Below are 14,142 nucleotides of genomic sequence, written 5' to 3'. Positions count from 1 at the left end.
GATATAATCTTGCTTTAACGTACAGACAGTTTCTACAAGAAAAAGCCACAAATGTGCATCTCTAGGAATTAAGACGACCCCCTGATGCTGCCTTGAGGTGCTCCTGAAAATGAAAATATCACTTCGTATAACATAATTAATAGTTTTAATATATTTTGCTTTAATGTTATGTGTTTATGTTTCAGCAACTTTTACATGGAAGAATTCTGTTTTTCCACAACACTTATCTTAAATACCATATCTTGATAAAACAAACATAAATACAAGATGTGGTGGAATATAATTAAATGTATTTATTCTGGAGTATGCAGTTTTGGTATACTTCTCGACACTTCTTGAGTTCTGAGGCATTAATGTGTAAGCAATATTATGTTGTAGTAAATGTTTTGTTTTTTACTTTTTGCTGCATACTTCATCTGTATTTGTATATTTCATGCAATAAAGTTATAAGCAGTGCTGGAATATAACACAATACTAAAGTTGGTAAATATTTTAAGCATTGTTGTTACTGATGCATTGACATGTAAGCAACAATGCAATGTATTTAGTCAAGAGTTCATTTCAATTGCTTTCTAACTTTTGGAACTTTCAATATATTTCTATGCTGCATACTTCTGCATTTGTTTCATTTCTTTTCATTTAATTTTAATTGATTTATTTGACTCAAGACCATGATCACACTGCATGAGGCACAAACACAGAACATACAATAATAACAAAATGATAGCACACTGCATGGCTTAAGTACAACACGTGTTACTTAAACAATGGAAGTGTATATATATAAATATAATCTTCGTATATAGTGGTTTAAATCCATGAGTTTTTTGAAGTCTTATTTAAAACAGCATTTTTTTCAGTTACTATCCTCAGCTGTGTCTCATGCCTATTTTATCTCGCGATACTTTGAGGTGTGTCGCAAGCAGTCGTTGTGAAAACTCGGAGCAGTCTGAGCGCAGTGAGGGACAAACACGGTGAAGGTTTTTAAAAACGTGCATGCAGCTGACGAGGGGGATTTTTAAAAACATTTCCCAGAAAGACAGCCCTATAAACTTCATATTATAGAAAGTTCTCCAACGACGACCGACATTTCGTCTAGGCTCTCCTCTTTTTTTTTTCGCAACTCGGGGGAAAGTTGAGCTCCGGCTGCAGCCTGCAGGGCTCGGAGATCCACCTCAGAGCAGAAAGTCAGGTCGGTGGTCGGCTGTCGGTTCTGCAGGAATGTCGCAGAAAGAGAGACCAAAGTTTTATCGGCAGGAGGTCAACAAGACGATATGGGAAGTCCCGGAGCAGTACCAAAGCCTGTCTCCGGTGGGCTCTGGTGCCTACGGATCCGTCTGGTAAACCACCTTTTGTGTAATGTGGTGTGTGTGTGTGTGCGTGCAGTCTTGTCACCTAACTTCACTCCCATTCATTTAGACGAGGCCTGCGCTGCAGAGGCTAAAGTTAGGTTAGCTTATCCAGACTGCTGGCTAACAAGGTGGAGCCACGATGTGATTTCAACAACAATAAACCCTCTTAACTTGTTTTTATATCTAATTTTATCTACTTTTAAAACGTGTAATTAACCTACACAGCTTCTTATATGTTAACTTCAGACCTGCTGCAAGAAACTGCACCGTAACTCTGACCTGCGGAACAAGTAGCAAAGAGTTTGGGACTCTTTTTTTTAATCTGCCTAAAGTGAGCACATTACAATCACACAACTGACTCTTTACTACCAGTTTCTTCCAAATTGAAGAGACAGAGCCTGTTGCCACAAGTGTATCATTCAGAAACAGATTTAACTCACATATTAGTGTAAACTGTAATCACAATAAATGAGGAAGAGGTGAGCCCATATTGTTGGATGTTGCTAAATGTGTCTTGGAAAGCTCTGGAGAACAAATATGAACAATGTTTGACTGTCTAATTTGATATTGATGATGTGACCATATTTGTGGCACTTGTTTTTTTTCCATAAGAGTATTTTATATATTTACCCCCCCCCCCCCAGATTTGGTTTTGGTTTCATCTTGTTATTATCACATATCAGTGTATATGAAATAGCTTACAGTTTTTGAGTGGTTTTCTCACATTTTATAAACTAAACAAAGAATTTATTTGTTACAAAAATAAGGCAATTTGTAATTGTAAGACTTGGCCTAATAAGTGCACAACTTTTCAACTTTTCTTATCAAAATATAATTATCAATGTATTTTCCAGTCAAAAGGAAAACATGATAAACTTAATAACTACACATCTCTCAGACCCGCAGTAATAAATTCATTTGCAGCACAGAATAATTCATGTTTCCAGTACAGATGAGATAATACTTGTTGATTTGTGCTCCATATCAGAGGATCTTACAGTTAAGGTGGAGTTCTTTGATGCTGCTTGGTGGCAAAAGGGTGAGCTCTCACAGGAGGTGATTAAATTGGTTGTGCTGATGCTATCTAGGACACAACATTGTAAGCGGTGCACTTGGTTTCGTGGGCAGATGTTTGTTTTGCAAATCGAAATGGACAGCTGTGCTGTTGCTGGGCAATAGGATAATCTGTTGCTGGTCAGATTACCGCTGCTCACCAGACTGTAATTGTTTTTCCCCCCAAACCAGCACACTGTCTTATATTGTCAATGTTTACATGATGGACTCTGCCCTAGGTTTACTGTGTATTGATGACCAGTTTATTTATACTTGAGCTGCACGACCTGAATTAGTGGTAAAATGTTGAGATGGCAAATACCTGAATATCTTACAGTATGTCAAAAACACTAATAATCATATGTAGTTGTCTTAATCAGAAATTGACTCATATTTGATATCAGCCACTAAATATTTTTGTCATTGCTGATTAATGTGTTTTCTCTATTTGTTGTTTAGTCTGTAAAGTATCAGAACATTTTTAAGAATGTTGACCATAGTTTCCTGCAACCCAAGGTGATGTCCTCAGATGTTTTATTTATCTTGACCAACAGTCTAAAATTCAAAGATATTCAGTTTCATGTCACAGACGACTTAAGAAACCAGAACATATTCACATTTGAGAAGCTGGAGTCAGGGAATTGGTACATTTTCTTTCTTAAAATAATGACTCAAAATGATGATTTGATTATCAAAGTAGTTGGAGATTAATCTAATAGGTGTCAACTATTCCATTAATCAGCTAATTGTTTCAGCTGTAATATTATCCATACTTGACTATCATTGTAGTAAAATGTGTGAAACCATCAAATCAGTCGATATCTGTGTAGCTTTATTTAAATGTCATCACTGACGCAAATCAGCCAGAGGCCTTGAGATGCTCCTTTTTTTTCTTTTTTTTTTTTTTTTTTAAACTTGGGTGGCCTATTTTCACTCTCTGGAATGCATGTTGTCTTTTATGAGATTTTCCATTTAGTTTTATTCTTACTTTTACAGGAATCACCATTTCTGTGGATATTTTTTGACAGATATGCATGTATGATAGCTTGACTCATGAGCATCATGTTTTCTATTAAGACTCTGCCAAAAATAGAGATCAGGTTTGGCTGCTATGAATGGAAAACATTGGATATTTTGACCTCAACAGCTTGTGATATTGCTGCCCAGTCGCAGTGCACTCCACTCTGAGTCCCAGCAGTTGTCACAGGTGGCTGTTGAGCGGCCATGACAGTGTTTAGGTGAGCTGAGCTGGAGGAAGTGATGTGTTTGGATTGGAGACAGTGAGTCTTCAGAGCACCTAACAAACTGCAGGCAAGGCTGCTCCCAATCTGCTGAGAGATGACATTTTCTGCTGATGTCGCTCTTTCCTTAGCCTTCACCAGCTCTTACTGCACCTAATTTGTTTTTTGAGAGCAAACTCAGCCCATTCTGAGCATTGTAAAACAGTTTTTCTCATCTGCTTAAAAATCAAATGATAAACCACTTGAAATGAACCTCAAAAAAGCAGCCAAGTCATTTGATTGTTATCACTTGTTGTTCAGTATGTGTTAGAAAGTGCAGGTGTTGGTAACAAATGCAAGTGTATTTATTGACTTTTATTCTTCAATGTTGTCACACTTTTTTCACAGTTCTGCTTATGATATGAAGACTGGCTTCAAGATTGCTGTGAAGAAGCTCTCTCGTCCATTTCAGTCAATCATTCATGCAAAGAGAACATACAGAGAGCTGCGGTTGCTCAAGCACATGAAACATGAAAATGTGAGTCAACTTGTTTCTCTTCCCCTATCTCGTGTGAAATGAACATAAAATGTCTGCTTATACCAGGCCTCTCCATGTGTGGCCTTTAGACAATTCCAGTCAATCAAAGTCTTATTTGTATTACTCCTTGTTATTTGGGGTGCTGATGTGATTTTTTTTTTTTTTTTTTCTGCAGGTGATCGGACTCCTGGATGTCTTTAGTCCTGCTACCTCTCTGAAGGAATTCACCGATGTGTAAGTTGAATGTGTTTGTTTAAAATAATGATGTTTACTCCACCTTTTCCTCACAATGGCTCTTTGCCTGGGGTCAGGGTGTCACCTCAGCAACAAGTTAAACATCAGTGCTCAACAAAGTGCTGCCTGTAGTTTCTCAGCAGAAGACACTCATGACTGGGAAGCACCTGGAGGCGGGCCAGCAGACTGAAATCACTGGAACATTTCTTGAATCGTTCGGCCTGTTAGTTATTCACTGTCTGCCTGCAGAGAATTATTTCACCACCAGCTTCCTTCCCTTTGTTTCCTGATTTCTGGCTTTGTGAAACAGAGTGTAGCTGCTCTGCTGTTCACACACAGGTACTTGTTGTTTGTTGATGTTGAAAGTTGTTAGAAATGGGAAGTGGACCACTAGACAATGACGTGTCCGCTGCCTCCCCCGTCATGTGTGGAATGTGAGACTCTTTCTCTTCTCTACACACCGAGTGACTTTTATCAAGATCGAATCGCAATGAATTTCAGTCGACACTCGGCACAAGAATGTGTCTCAACTGAGCACTTTAAATCCAATGTATCTTACCCCTGTCCATTTATCTTCATACACTACTGTATGGAAAATAATCCTCTACATTTGACTCATCCTGAATGTTTTAGAGCAGTGGGGAGTGGGTAGTGCAGCAGTCATGGACCCACTTCATATCTAAGGCTTTGGTCATCAGTATTGGCAGCATTATTCTAATACCTAACATGCCTGTAATTCAGAGTGGGAGGAAACCTACATGAATATGTTCTAGTTTAGTTTAGTTTTTTAGTTTCAGGCGAGGCAACAGTGCTCTCTGGGAAGTTTTTTATTTTTTGCCACCCCATTTACACTTCACATTATGCAATCTATATCAGGATATGTTGTCTGGATGAGGAAAAACATGTAATGCAAGGTGCTGTCACTTACATTGAAACTCCATTATTAAGAGATCTTCTAACTGTCAGTGTGAACAGGAGGAATGACTACAGTAAGAAAAACCAGTTTCAATGTTCATTTGGGCTCCTGTAAGCATTCACTGCCAAATTGAATTCACAGCATTGCATACCTTGAGCTGGGTCGTGCCATGTTTGTTGACAAGTCCGCCAGCCTCACTTAGCTATTTTGCATATTGAGATCTGCTCACAGTGTTGGTGGAATCAAGATAATAAGAGCACTTATCAACACTGGGTCTAAATGTATGTGTCAGATGTCACTATCCAGGTACAGATCACATGTTAATGCAGGATGTAAATTGGGCCATGAACAGTGCAGAGTTAAACAGTACTGGGGCTGCTTCAGGGATGTGCTAACATTCCAGGGATTTCCCCCGAGGACATTGTTTAGGCGTTTAGGCATTTGCTGTGTGAAGGATCACGTGTGCTGTTGTTCCACTAAAGGTTGATGTTCTTTCAAGTTTCCTGGTTGTCAGAGATGGTGCACATGATGAAAATCCAGGCATTACATATCATCTCTGGCAGTCATCCAGAGTTTTATTATGCCTCCATGCTGGCGACAGCCATGGCTGAAGGTATTATGTTTTAGGATTGTCTGTCCCTCCGTCTATCCCATCCTGATGAATGTGATATATCAGGAACGCTGTGAGGGAATATCTTAAATTTGTCACAAATGTCCAACTTGGACTCACGGATGTACTGATTTAGATTTGGTTTTAATCAAAGGTCACTGTGACCTTACAAAACACATTTTGGGCCAAATTAACAAATTCATACGCTAATTATGGTAAAGTTTAATAGTCTAAGTGAAGACAGCATGTTTTTTTCACTACAAGTTATTCACTGGAATCATACATGTCAATATAGTGATGACTTGAATACAGATATGGATGTAGTCTGCAACCACAGAGGTGTTATATTAAGTTTCATAAAAGTATAATAATTTACAATGTCAGTAGAGGTGGTTTTAGTTTCAGAAAACCCTGCATCAATGCTGCACTGCATATGACCTCCTGACTGCTCTGGTTGGTTTTCAGGTCTGTTCATGCCTATATTAAGAATTGTCCACTGTCAGGTCACAGAACATGCATTTTAATGCAAAGTGTGAAAATGTCTTAGGACGTTGACAGCTGGAGCTGATCAGAGAGTTGTAATTTGCTGAACTTTGCCTCTGCTCCCCAGTCATCTCCCTGAATAGCTTCTCTCTCTCCTGTGCAGTGTGCAGCACTGCTTCGCTGCTTGACCTTTTCGCATTTGACATGAAATTGAGCTGTAATGAGAGGTGATATCTTTTGTGAATGAGATATATTTTTTTTTATCTTGCAGAAAGGCATTATATATTGCAGATCTGAGCATTACTATGCAGAGAAATGTGCTGTAACTCTCTGACACTTTGAGCAGTGGTGACTGTCTGCTGTTGAAATGGAGAGCTGTCCTCCTAAGGTGCCCCTCCCTCCTCCCAGATTAGCATAATGTCATGGAGGACTGAAGGCAATACAAGGTCATTAATAGGCGGTGCGCGAGACTGGGCTCATGGCTAAAGGAAAAACAGGGAGAGAATAGGTGGACGGTGTGTAAACGTGCTCATGCTGTGAAGTTTTCTCTCTCACTGAATAGGAGAATAACTGCTGAGTCACAAGCTGTATATTGTTGGCATCAGGAGCAAATATGGCTGTCTTTATATTCACATCTGCTGGAACACTGGAAAGGTTCTGCAAGCAGTGTGATTACTGAGAAACATCTCAGATATGCAGGTGCTGTAAATGTGGTTCCCCTCCGCTCTAAAAATACAGACTGACTCACAGCACTGTGGTAAGACTCCTCAAAGCTCCAGCCTTGCTCCTGTTTCTATAGGAGATGGGAAAACAGAGGTCACTATTTATATCCCTTTTTTTTCCAAGGCGGGTGAACTTTTGGAGAGTGTCCGTGTCCCTGTGCGCCTCTGAGAACAAGTTCAAGCGCAACCAGGTACTATTTTAAGGCCGTGCTCTGCGCTGTGTGAGAATAGAAGAGTATTCATAAAATGGGTATTTGCTGAGCAGCAGACTTGACGAAAGAAGCACATGGCTCCGTGTATTTTGGCTGCAAAAGTGCCACTGTAGCATCCTGCTCTTGCTTTTTTCTAAGTGCTGTTTGGGCATTTTAAACAGCTCTGGGATTAGATTTGAATTATCCACAGATGCAGCCCCATTAAGCCCATTTATCTATGTGTGTTGTTAAACGACATTCCATTTGTGAAGGGCTTGGCCTGTCGGTGTCTCTGTAGAGAAACGGGACAGAAAAGAAGTAGCAGCTAAATCGGTTTAAGCTCATGTTGCCATATGGGAAATTAGTTTCTGACTGCAAACAATTCTGGGAAAAATGTTTGGAAGAGCAAATGCATTCATTTATATCCATCTGGCATTTTATGAAGTGTGAAAACATTGGCATGCTCTCTGATATTTGCAACTAATTAAACTGACGGTCATCTTTTCTGATTGCCAGGTATCTTGTGACTCATTTAATGGGGGCTGATCTCAACAACATAGTGAAATGTCAGAAACTCACAGATGACCACGTGCAGTTCCTTATATACCAGATACTCCGAGGGTTAAAGGTGAGGTTATAAAGCTGTTCTGCTAACATTCATGTTGGACACATTTATTTACAGTTGTTTATACATTGTACTGCAGTGTTAGTGAGGATAATTAATACATATCTAAACTGATGATGTCATTTAATAACTATGTTCTCCTTTGTCTCTCTCCCAAGTATATCCACTCAGCAGACATCATTCATAGAGTAAGTGCCCTGTTGTAATTCATCCATGAAATAAAAAATGTCACTTTGTCCGTAACGCAGTTTGGGAAAAAAAAAGAAGTGTGTCAGGGTTTATGGCAGCTTCCAGTTGGCATAGTCTGACTTGTGAAACAGTGAAGGGAAAGAATGTCGTAAACAGGACATGTTGTTAATTAAGTAATAGTTTTTTATCTCAAGAATAGACAGATAGTATCATTCATGAAAAGTAGATATAGTAAAGTCATTCAAACAGATATAGTCTATGTCTATGAGTATGCTAACACTTATACAAATTCACATTTTCCTACCTTCAGGATTTGAAACCTAGTAACCTGGCAGTGAATGAAGACTGTGAACTGAAGGTGAGTGTGCTGCTGCATTTATTTTAAAATGTGATTTCATCCTGAATCTGCCCAGAGTGGCAAATGTGAACATTTTACAAACAAACGCTTCTTTTTTTAACATAAATTGCTTTCAGATTTTGGACTTTGGTTTGGCACGGCACACCGACGATGAGATGACTGGCTACGTGGCCACCCGCTGGTATCGTGCCCCAGAGATCATGTTGAACTGGATGCATTACAACATGACAGGTAGATGACATTCAAAAGGCTTTCTGCCTCTATACATCATGACAGAAGAGTTAAATTTTGTGCTTTTCTGTCTTTCAGTGGATATCTGGTCAGTGGGATGTATAATGGCAGAACTTCTCACTGGAAGAACTTTGTTTCCTGGCACTGACCGTATCCTTTTTAATTTACGTAACAAATCAAACAAGTTAACACTCACTGACATTGTTATGGTTCTGATTTATGATGCTTACATATTGTTTTTATATGCCAGCACAGTAGCAGGACCTGATCTGCAGTGCTTCTCCTCTCTGTCCTCTAATGAAAACCTGCTTTTCTGCTTTCCTTTTCAAACACGACACTGCCGGAGCTTTTGCTTTTGTTTTTTTTGTTAAAAAGTGTAGCGTTGTTTGAACCTGTCTCCACACTTCCTTCTGGCTTGACACATGCCCTTCGCTATTGTTTCACTGGCGTGCTTCAACTCTTCCTACACTGTCAGTATGCATCATTGGCTTGGGTCCATCTGCCTGCACCATAGCCAGCCGTTCTATGAGCCTATCAATCTGCAGTGTCTGTGCTTAGAGTTGTGTTTATCTTTCTCTCCCCCTGCCAGTGTTTTCAGACTAATGACTAAGCTTGTGAGTAGATGCAAAACACGGCTGTCCTCTGCCTCCACTATTTTCCTGTCATTATAAAATTCTCCCACAGTGTTCACATTTCAGAGACTTTTTCTGCTCTTTTCTGTGCAGATGTGCAGTATGTGTAGGTCTGCTGTTTTGACCTGTCTCATGTGTGAAATACAAAAGCAAAATGCAGAGGAATTTTAATTATCACACATGATTCCTAAAGTTTCACGAGGAGGATAAAGACTTACAGGTCAAATCACAAGTTCTCCCTTGTCCAGCGTCTGGTCTTCCTTTACCCTGTGCTGGTAGACATTGATCAGTTGAAGCTAATCATGCTGCTCGTCGGAACACCCGGGCCCGAGCTCTTGATGAAAATATCTTCAGATTCTGTGAGTTCACAAAGTTATGCAAGGTTTTTGTTTTTTCTCTAACCAATTTTCTGCTCAAACTTGCCAAATCTGCTGTGCAGTAACTCTACGTATCCGTTACCTCATTGACAGCATGTTTTCTTTGTGGGTTTGTAGTAACATGTAAGACTTTCTGCCTCTTTAACCAAGTAAATGATATTGTGTTTCCTGTTGATTGAGCTCACTGACTTTAATGCAGACTATGGTGTTGCTTCTGTCCTCTAAATCTCACAATCCCTCATTTAACTATTCTTGCCACATCTGGCTTCAAAGCTTTTCAACATAACATTGCAGTGCATCTGATGCGTTGAGATTGAGAAGCAGCTTTTTAACCAACTCTGCCCTGTCGCTATACTCCCCTTGACACAAGCTTCATAGATATAAACCAGCTTCAGCAGATAATGCGTCTGACAGGAACGCCCCCAGCATCTCTAATAAGCAGGATGCCGAGCCATGAGGTGAGCGGGATCAGATGCTTTCTGGAGACGGCAGAGCAGCGGTATGAAGGCCAGACCTGCTGCTTTGCACTGTCCCTTTTACTTATAAAGCAACACAGCTCTTAGCTCAGTATATTGTGTTCATGTCAACAGTGTTTCATACATCCATTCACAAAATATTAAAAGTAGCAATAGATCCAAATTCTAGTTCATCTTAGTGTAACAAATTGTCTGAAGTGATCAAGCAAGGAGTTATTAGCCACTCCAATGAAATCACAAGGCTCTAAATACTATGACTTTGGGATGTAAGGAGTCTGTTAGTTTTGTGTTTCAGGTTAATGACAGTAATGTGACACGCTTGTTTGCTGCATGTAATTGTAGCAGCGATTGCCACAAGAAACTCTTAACTTCTGTTGTAAATGCATTTCAGAATTAAACCTGCACACTGTGAGCAACAGCAAGGCTTACTGTCGGTGATCACAGTAGGCACTAACAGCACTATGTGTGTGAAAGATGCTTCCCTCTGTGGTTTTCTTTGTTTTTGTCTTGCGTTTCTTGAAACTTGCCTCCTTTCCTCTCTTATCTTGTTTTTGTGTAATTGACCTCTGATTTTTCATCGTAAGTGATGAGTCTGCAAAGTAAACTTTACTGTTATACTGAGAAGTTGTTTTTTTTATCAGATCAGGAATGACTGGTAAAGTACAAGTGTTTTTGTTGTCAGTCACACAGAATAAGAAGACAGCAGGGTCTTTTTTTGCAGAATACTTGGGGCTCATTATTCTTTTTCCAAAGCAAATCTGAATTTGTTTTTTCTTTTTTTTCTTTTATTGCAAACAATATTCAAATATAATACACAGCATAAAAACTTTAACCAGACATCTTACAAAAAGAGAGCCCACCACAATGTTTTCCCCCCTCCAGCTCTGATTTCAAACACTAAGACATCTTGCTGTTGCTAGGCAACATCAGAACTGTCAGTCGCTTGCTGTAAGCTGCACATAGATATCCATGGCAGCTGCGTAAGTTCAGTCAAAAACACTGAAACAAACACACATAAAAACTTAAACTTCAAGTGCCTCACTGGTATTTCTCAAGAAAGTTGTTTTTTATTTATGTTGTGGTTATTTAAGATTAAATAGTCATGTGATCAGTAAGAGAACTGCTCCTTGTCATAGGAGGACCTTGTTTACTGTAAACGCCAGTGATCAGCGTCATCATGCAGGAGGAAACACAACAAATAACTGAACTAACTGGTGCATGGTGACGGCTATTATTTCCTCTTAACATTCGTCAATAACTTGAACAATGAGCATCAAGTATACTGTAGAGGGGCCAAGCTTTAAGACCAGCATATACAGTATACTCTTGGTAGTAGTAACGTACATTTAGGGTTATGGGATACAGTCACATCTGTAGATAGAATTGTAATAAGTGAGTAGCAGTGAATTGATGCATGTAGCCATGAAATGAATGATGAAACGGGCAGTACTGAATGTGTGCGACATGTTGCTGCACTTGGGAAGTTGACATTTGATTTACTGTTATGCATTTTCCTAGGCCAGGAATTACATCAGCTCCTTGCCAAACATGCCCAAGAGAAATTTTGCTGATGTATTCATTGGTGCCAACCCACAAGGTAAGACCAGAAGAATCAGACTTTCCTCAGTAGGAGCTGTATGGTAAAAGACCTTTGAACTGTAATTATTTTTCTTTAAATGTCTGTAAAAGCATACTTTCAAAATGTTCACTGTCCACTGTGTGTAATGTTACATTATTATTCGTGGATCATAGACTGTATTGGATCCAGCTCTGTTAACTTGTTTTGAAGCTGTGGACCTCCTGGAGAAAATGCTGGTTCTGGACACAGACAGGAGGATAACAGCAGCCGAGGCTCTGGCCCACCCTTACTTTGTTCAGTACCACGATCCAGATGATGAGCCTGAGGCTGACCCGTACGACCAGAGCTTTGAGAGCCGTGAGCTGGAGATTGAAGAGTGGAAACGTATGTCATTATGCTACACCATAATCGTAATACTTATTAGAACATTTTAAACTGTAAAAATGGAAATAGAAAAGAGGAACCTTTCAACTATTTGAATTTCATAACATTTTCTCATTTCTTACAGGATTAACCTACGAGGAGTTGTGTAGTTTTGAGCCACCTGCATTTGACGAAGATGACATGGAATAATGAGAAGTGCTTCACACAACGACCCCGGCATCCGACGATTTTTAACAACCTCGTACATATGCATTATTACTCTCAGACACACACGTATCAGAGTGCCTGCCAGCGGCTTTATCAGTCTTTATTAATCGACAAAACGTGCTCCATGTTTAGCTCTTGTAAGGGGATCATTACCAGCACGGAGGAAGGAAGAGATTATTATTCTTATTTATGAACCACTAATGTTGATGGTCTGTTGCTGGGAAAGGTCACTTCTTTCCAATAGCTGAAATAATTTTATATTCATCAGATTTTGTTTTTTAATTTTATTTAGACTTTGATGACTCATCACTGTGACACTGAGATGCTGAAACACCTGGACCTATAGCTGTGCTATTTTGTGTTTTAAATTTTCTATTGAGTAACTTATGAATAAGCTTTTGTGTCTATCAATTGAAAAAAAGAATATGCTAGTCTGCCACTCACCCTGCCAAGCTAACAGATACAGCACTGGGTCACGTGTATTTGTAAAGCGGTTTCTGATCTTGTTATCACCATTATTGTTCCTATATTTAAAAAGAGATTACATTGAAGGGTTTCATATCTGTGACAGAAGTAGATTTTATGTTTTTATGTGTTTGACAATTTGAAAATGTGCCTGTTCTGTGACGTCACTGATCTGAAGTGCTCAACAGGATATTACGCATTTTATTTTGATAGTTTAGTTGCTGTGTCAGGTTTAAATCTAATGTTAGGAGATAAAATGAAAGCCCTTGAGACTCTTTGACACATTTTGGCTACACAGAAGAATCTGAGCCTCTGCTGTTTAAAGGATGGTGCTGTTCACCACCTAAATAGGAAAAAAATAATATTCATGGCGACGCGCTCCTCTCAAAAATATGTAAATATCTGTGCCATATTTTTAAAAGAAATCTTTGTGATTACTTTTTGTGGTTCTTATTAAGCAATCACTTTTAGCATGTACATCAGTTTAAAGACTTTGTGTGTCTGTGAGAGTGTGTTTACAGGAATTTTAATTGTCGTGCTAAAACCTCTAATAGAAATACTGCTTAAATGTGTAAAAGAGGGATTTCAGATGTATTTATACTTTGTGGAGGTGGTATTTATAAACAACAATCGAATGATCCCTTAAACTATTTTCAGTCCAGCAGAGTAACTACTATCTTCAGTCCTTTGTTTAACAAATAAAGACTTATTTTTAAGAGACACACATTTTCTTTTTATTGCCTCAACAGCATGTTGACTTTATCATTAGGTTCACTTATTTCACTTGATATACAAAATGATAAAATATTACAGTATTAACAGTTTAAATGCAAGCCTTTAGTCCACTGAGGCATTGGTGCATTTCTTCCTGTTTTTCAGTGTTGCCTGTATTTATTCTTTTAAATGTCACATTCAGGTGCCAGTCACATGCCTATTTAGCCAATTTTTATACATAATGCTGTTGGTGCCCTAAATCATATGAACCTGTCTCAGTATAGTCTGGTTTATTGACCAGAGTCCAGATGTTATCTTATCACAGATACATTTTGACACATTTGTTGTCAGATAAAAAACAGAAATAGCATGACTGAAAGGCCAAATTTAGGATTTTGTGGTAATTTAGAAACTGTCCTCAATAAGTTTATTTTTCAACTGCAAATTGTCTTGCTCAGTACATGGTCACAACTCCAAAATATTTGTTTAAAATTCATGTCATGAAAATAAAAATATCAGACGATATGCTATCAACCGTGAAACTTCCAAATTAAGTATCAAGTCAAGCTCCAAATATGCACCCTAA

The 14,142-nt window shown here is 38.9% G+C and overlaps 1 protein-coding gene across 2 annotated transcripts; it reads left to right on the top strand.

Moving 5' to 3' along the window:
* Positions 1-948: 948 nt before the first annotated feature.
* On the top strand, positions 949-13,562 carry mapk14a (mitogen-activated protein kinase 14a). 2 transcript variants are annotated; one of them, XM_053318388.1, is made up of 12 exons: positions 949-1,340; positions 4,034-4,163; positions 4,339-4,397; positions 7,836-7,947; positions 8,103-8,132; positions 8,444-8,491; positions 8,608-8,722; positions 8,801-8,872; positions 10,110-10,189; positions 11,726-11,804; positions 11,997-12,170; positions 12,295-13,562. In XM_053318388.1, the coding sequence occupies exons 1-12, from the start codon at positions 1,222-1,224 to the stop codon at positions 12,357-12,359; spliced, it is 1,083 nt and encodes a 360-aa protein (XP_053174363.1). In that variant the 5' UTR covers positions 949-1,221; the 3' UTR covers positions 12,360-13,562. The 2 variants fall into 2 exon arrangements, with proteins under 2 accessions (XP_053174363.1, XP_053174362.1); XM_053318387.1 differs by lacking the exon at positions 10,110-10,189 and adding an exon at positions 9,634-9,713.
* The last annotated feature ends 580 nt before the right edge of the window (positions 13,563-14,142 follow it).

This window comes from Scomber japonicus, chromosome 4 (assembly GCF_027409825.1).
Source record: "Scomber japonicus isolate fScoJap1 chromosome 4, fScoJap1.pri, whole genome shotgun sequence".
In the NCBI taxonomy this organism is placed as follows: domain Eukaryota; kingdom Metazoa; phylum Chordata; class Actinopteri; order Scombriformes; family Scombridae; genus Scomber; species Scomber japonicus.
The sequence above is the reverse complement of the archived record's forward strand: the minus strand, read 5'-3'. Positions and strand labels throughout refer to the sequence as shown.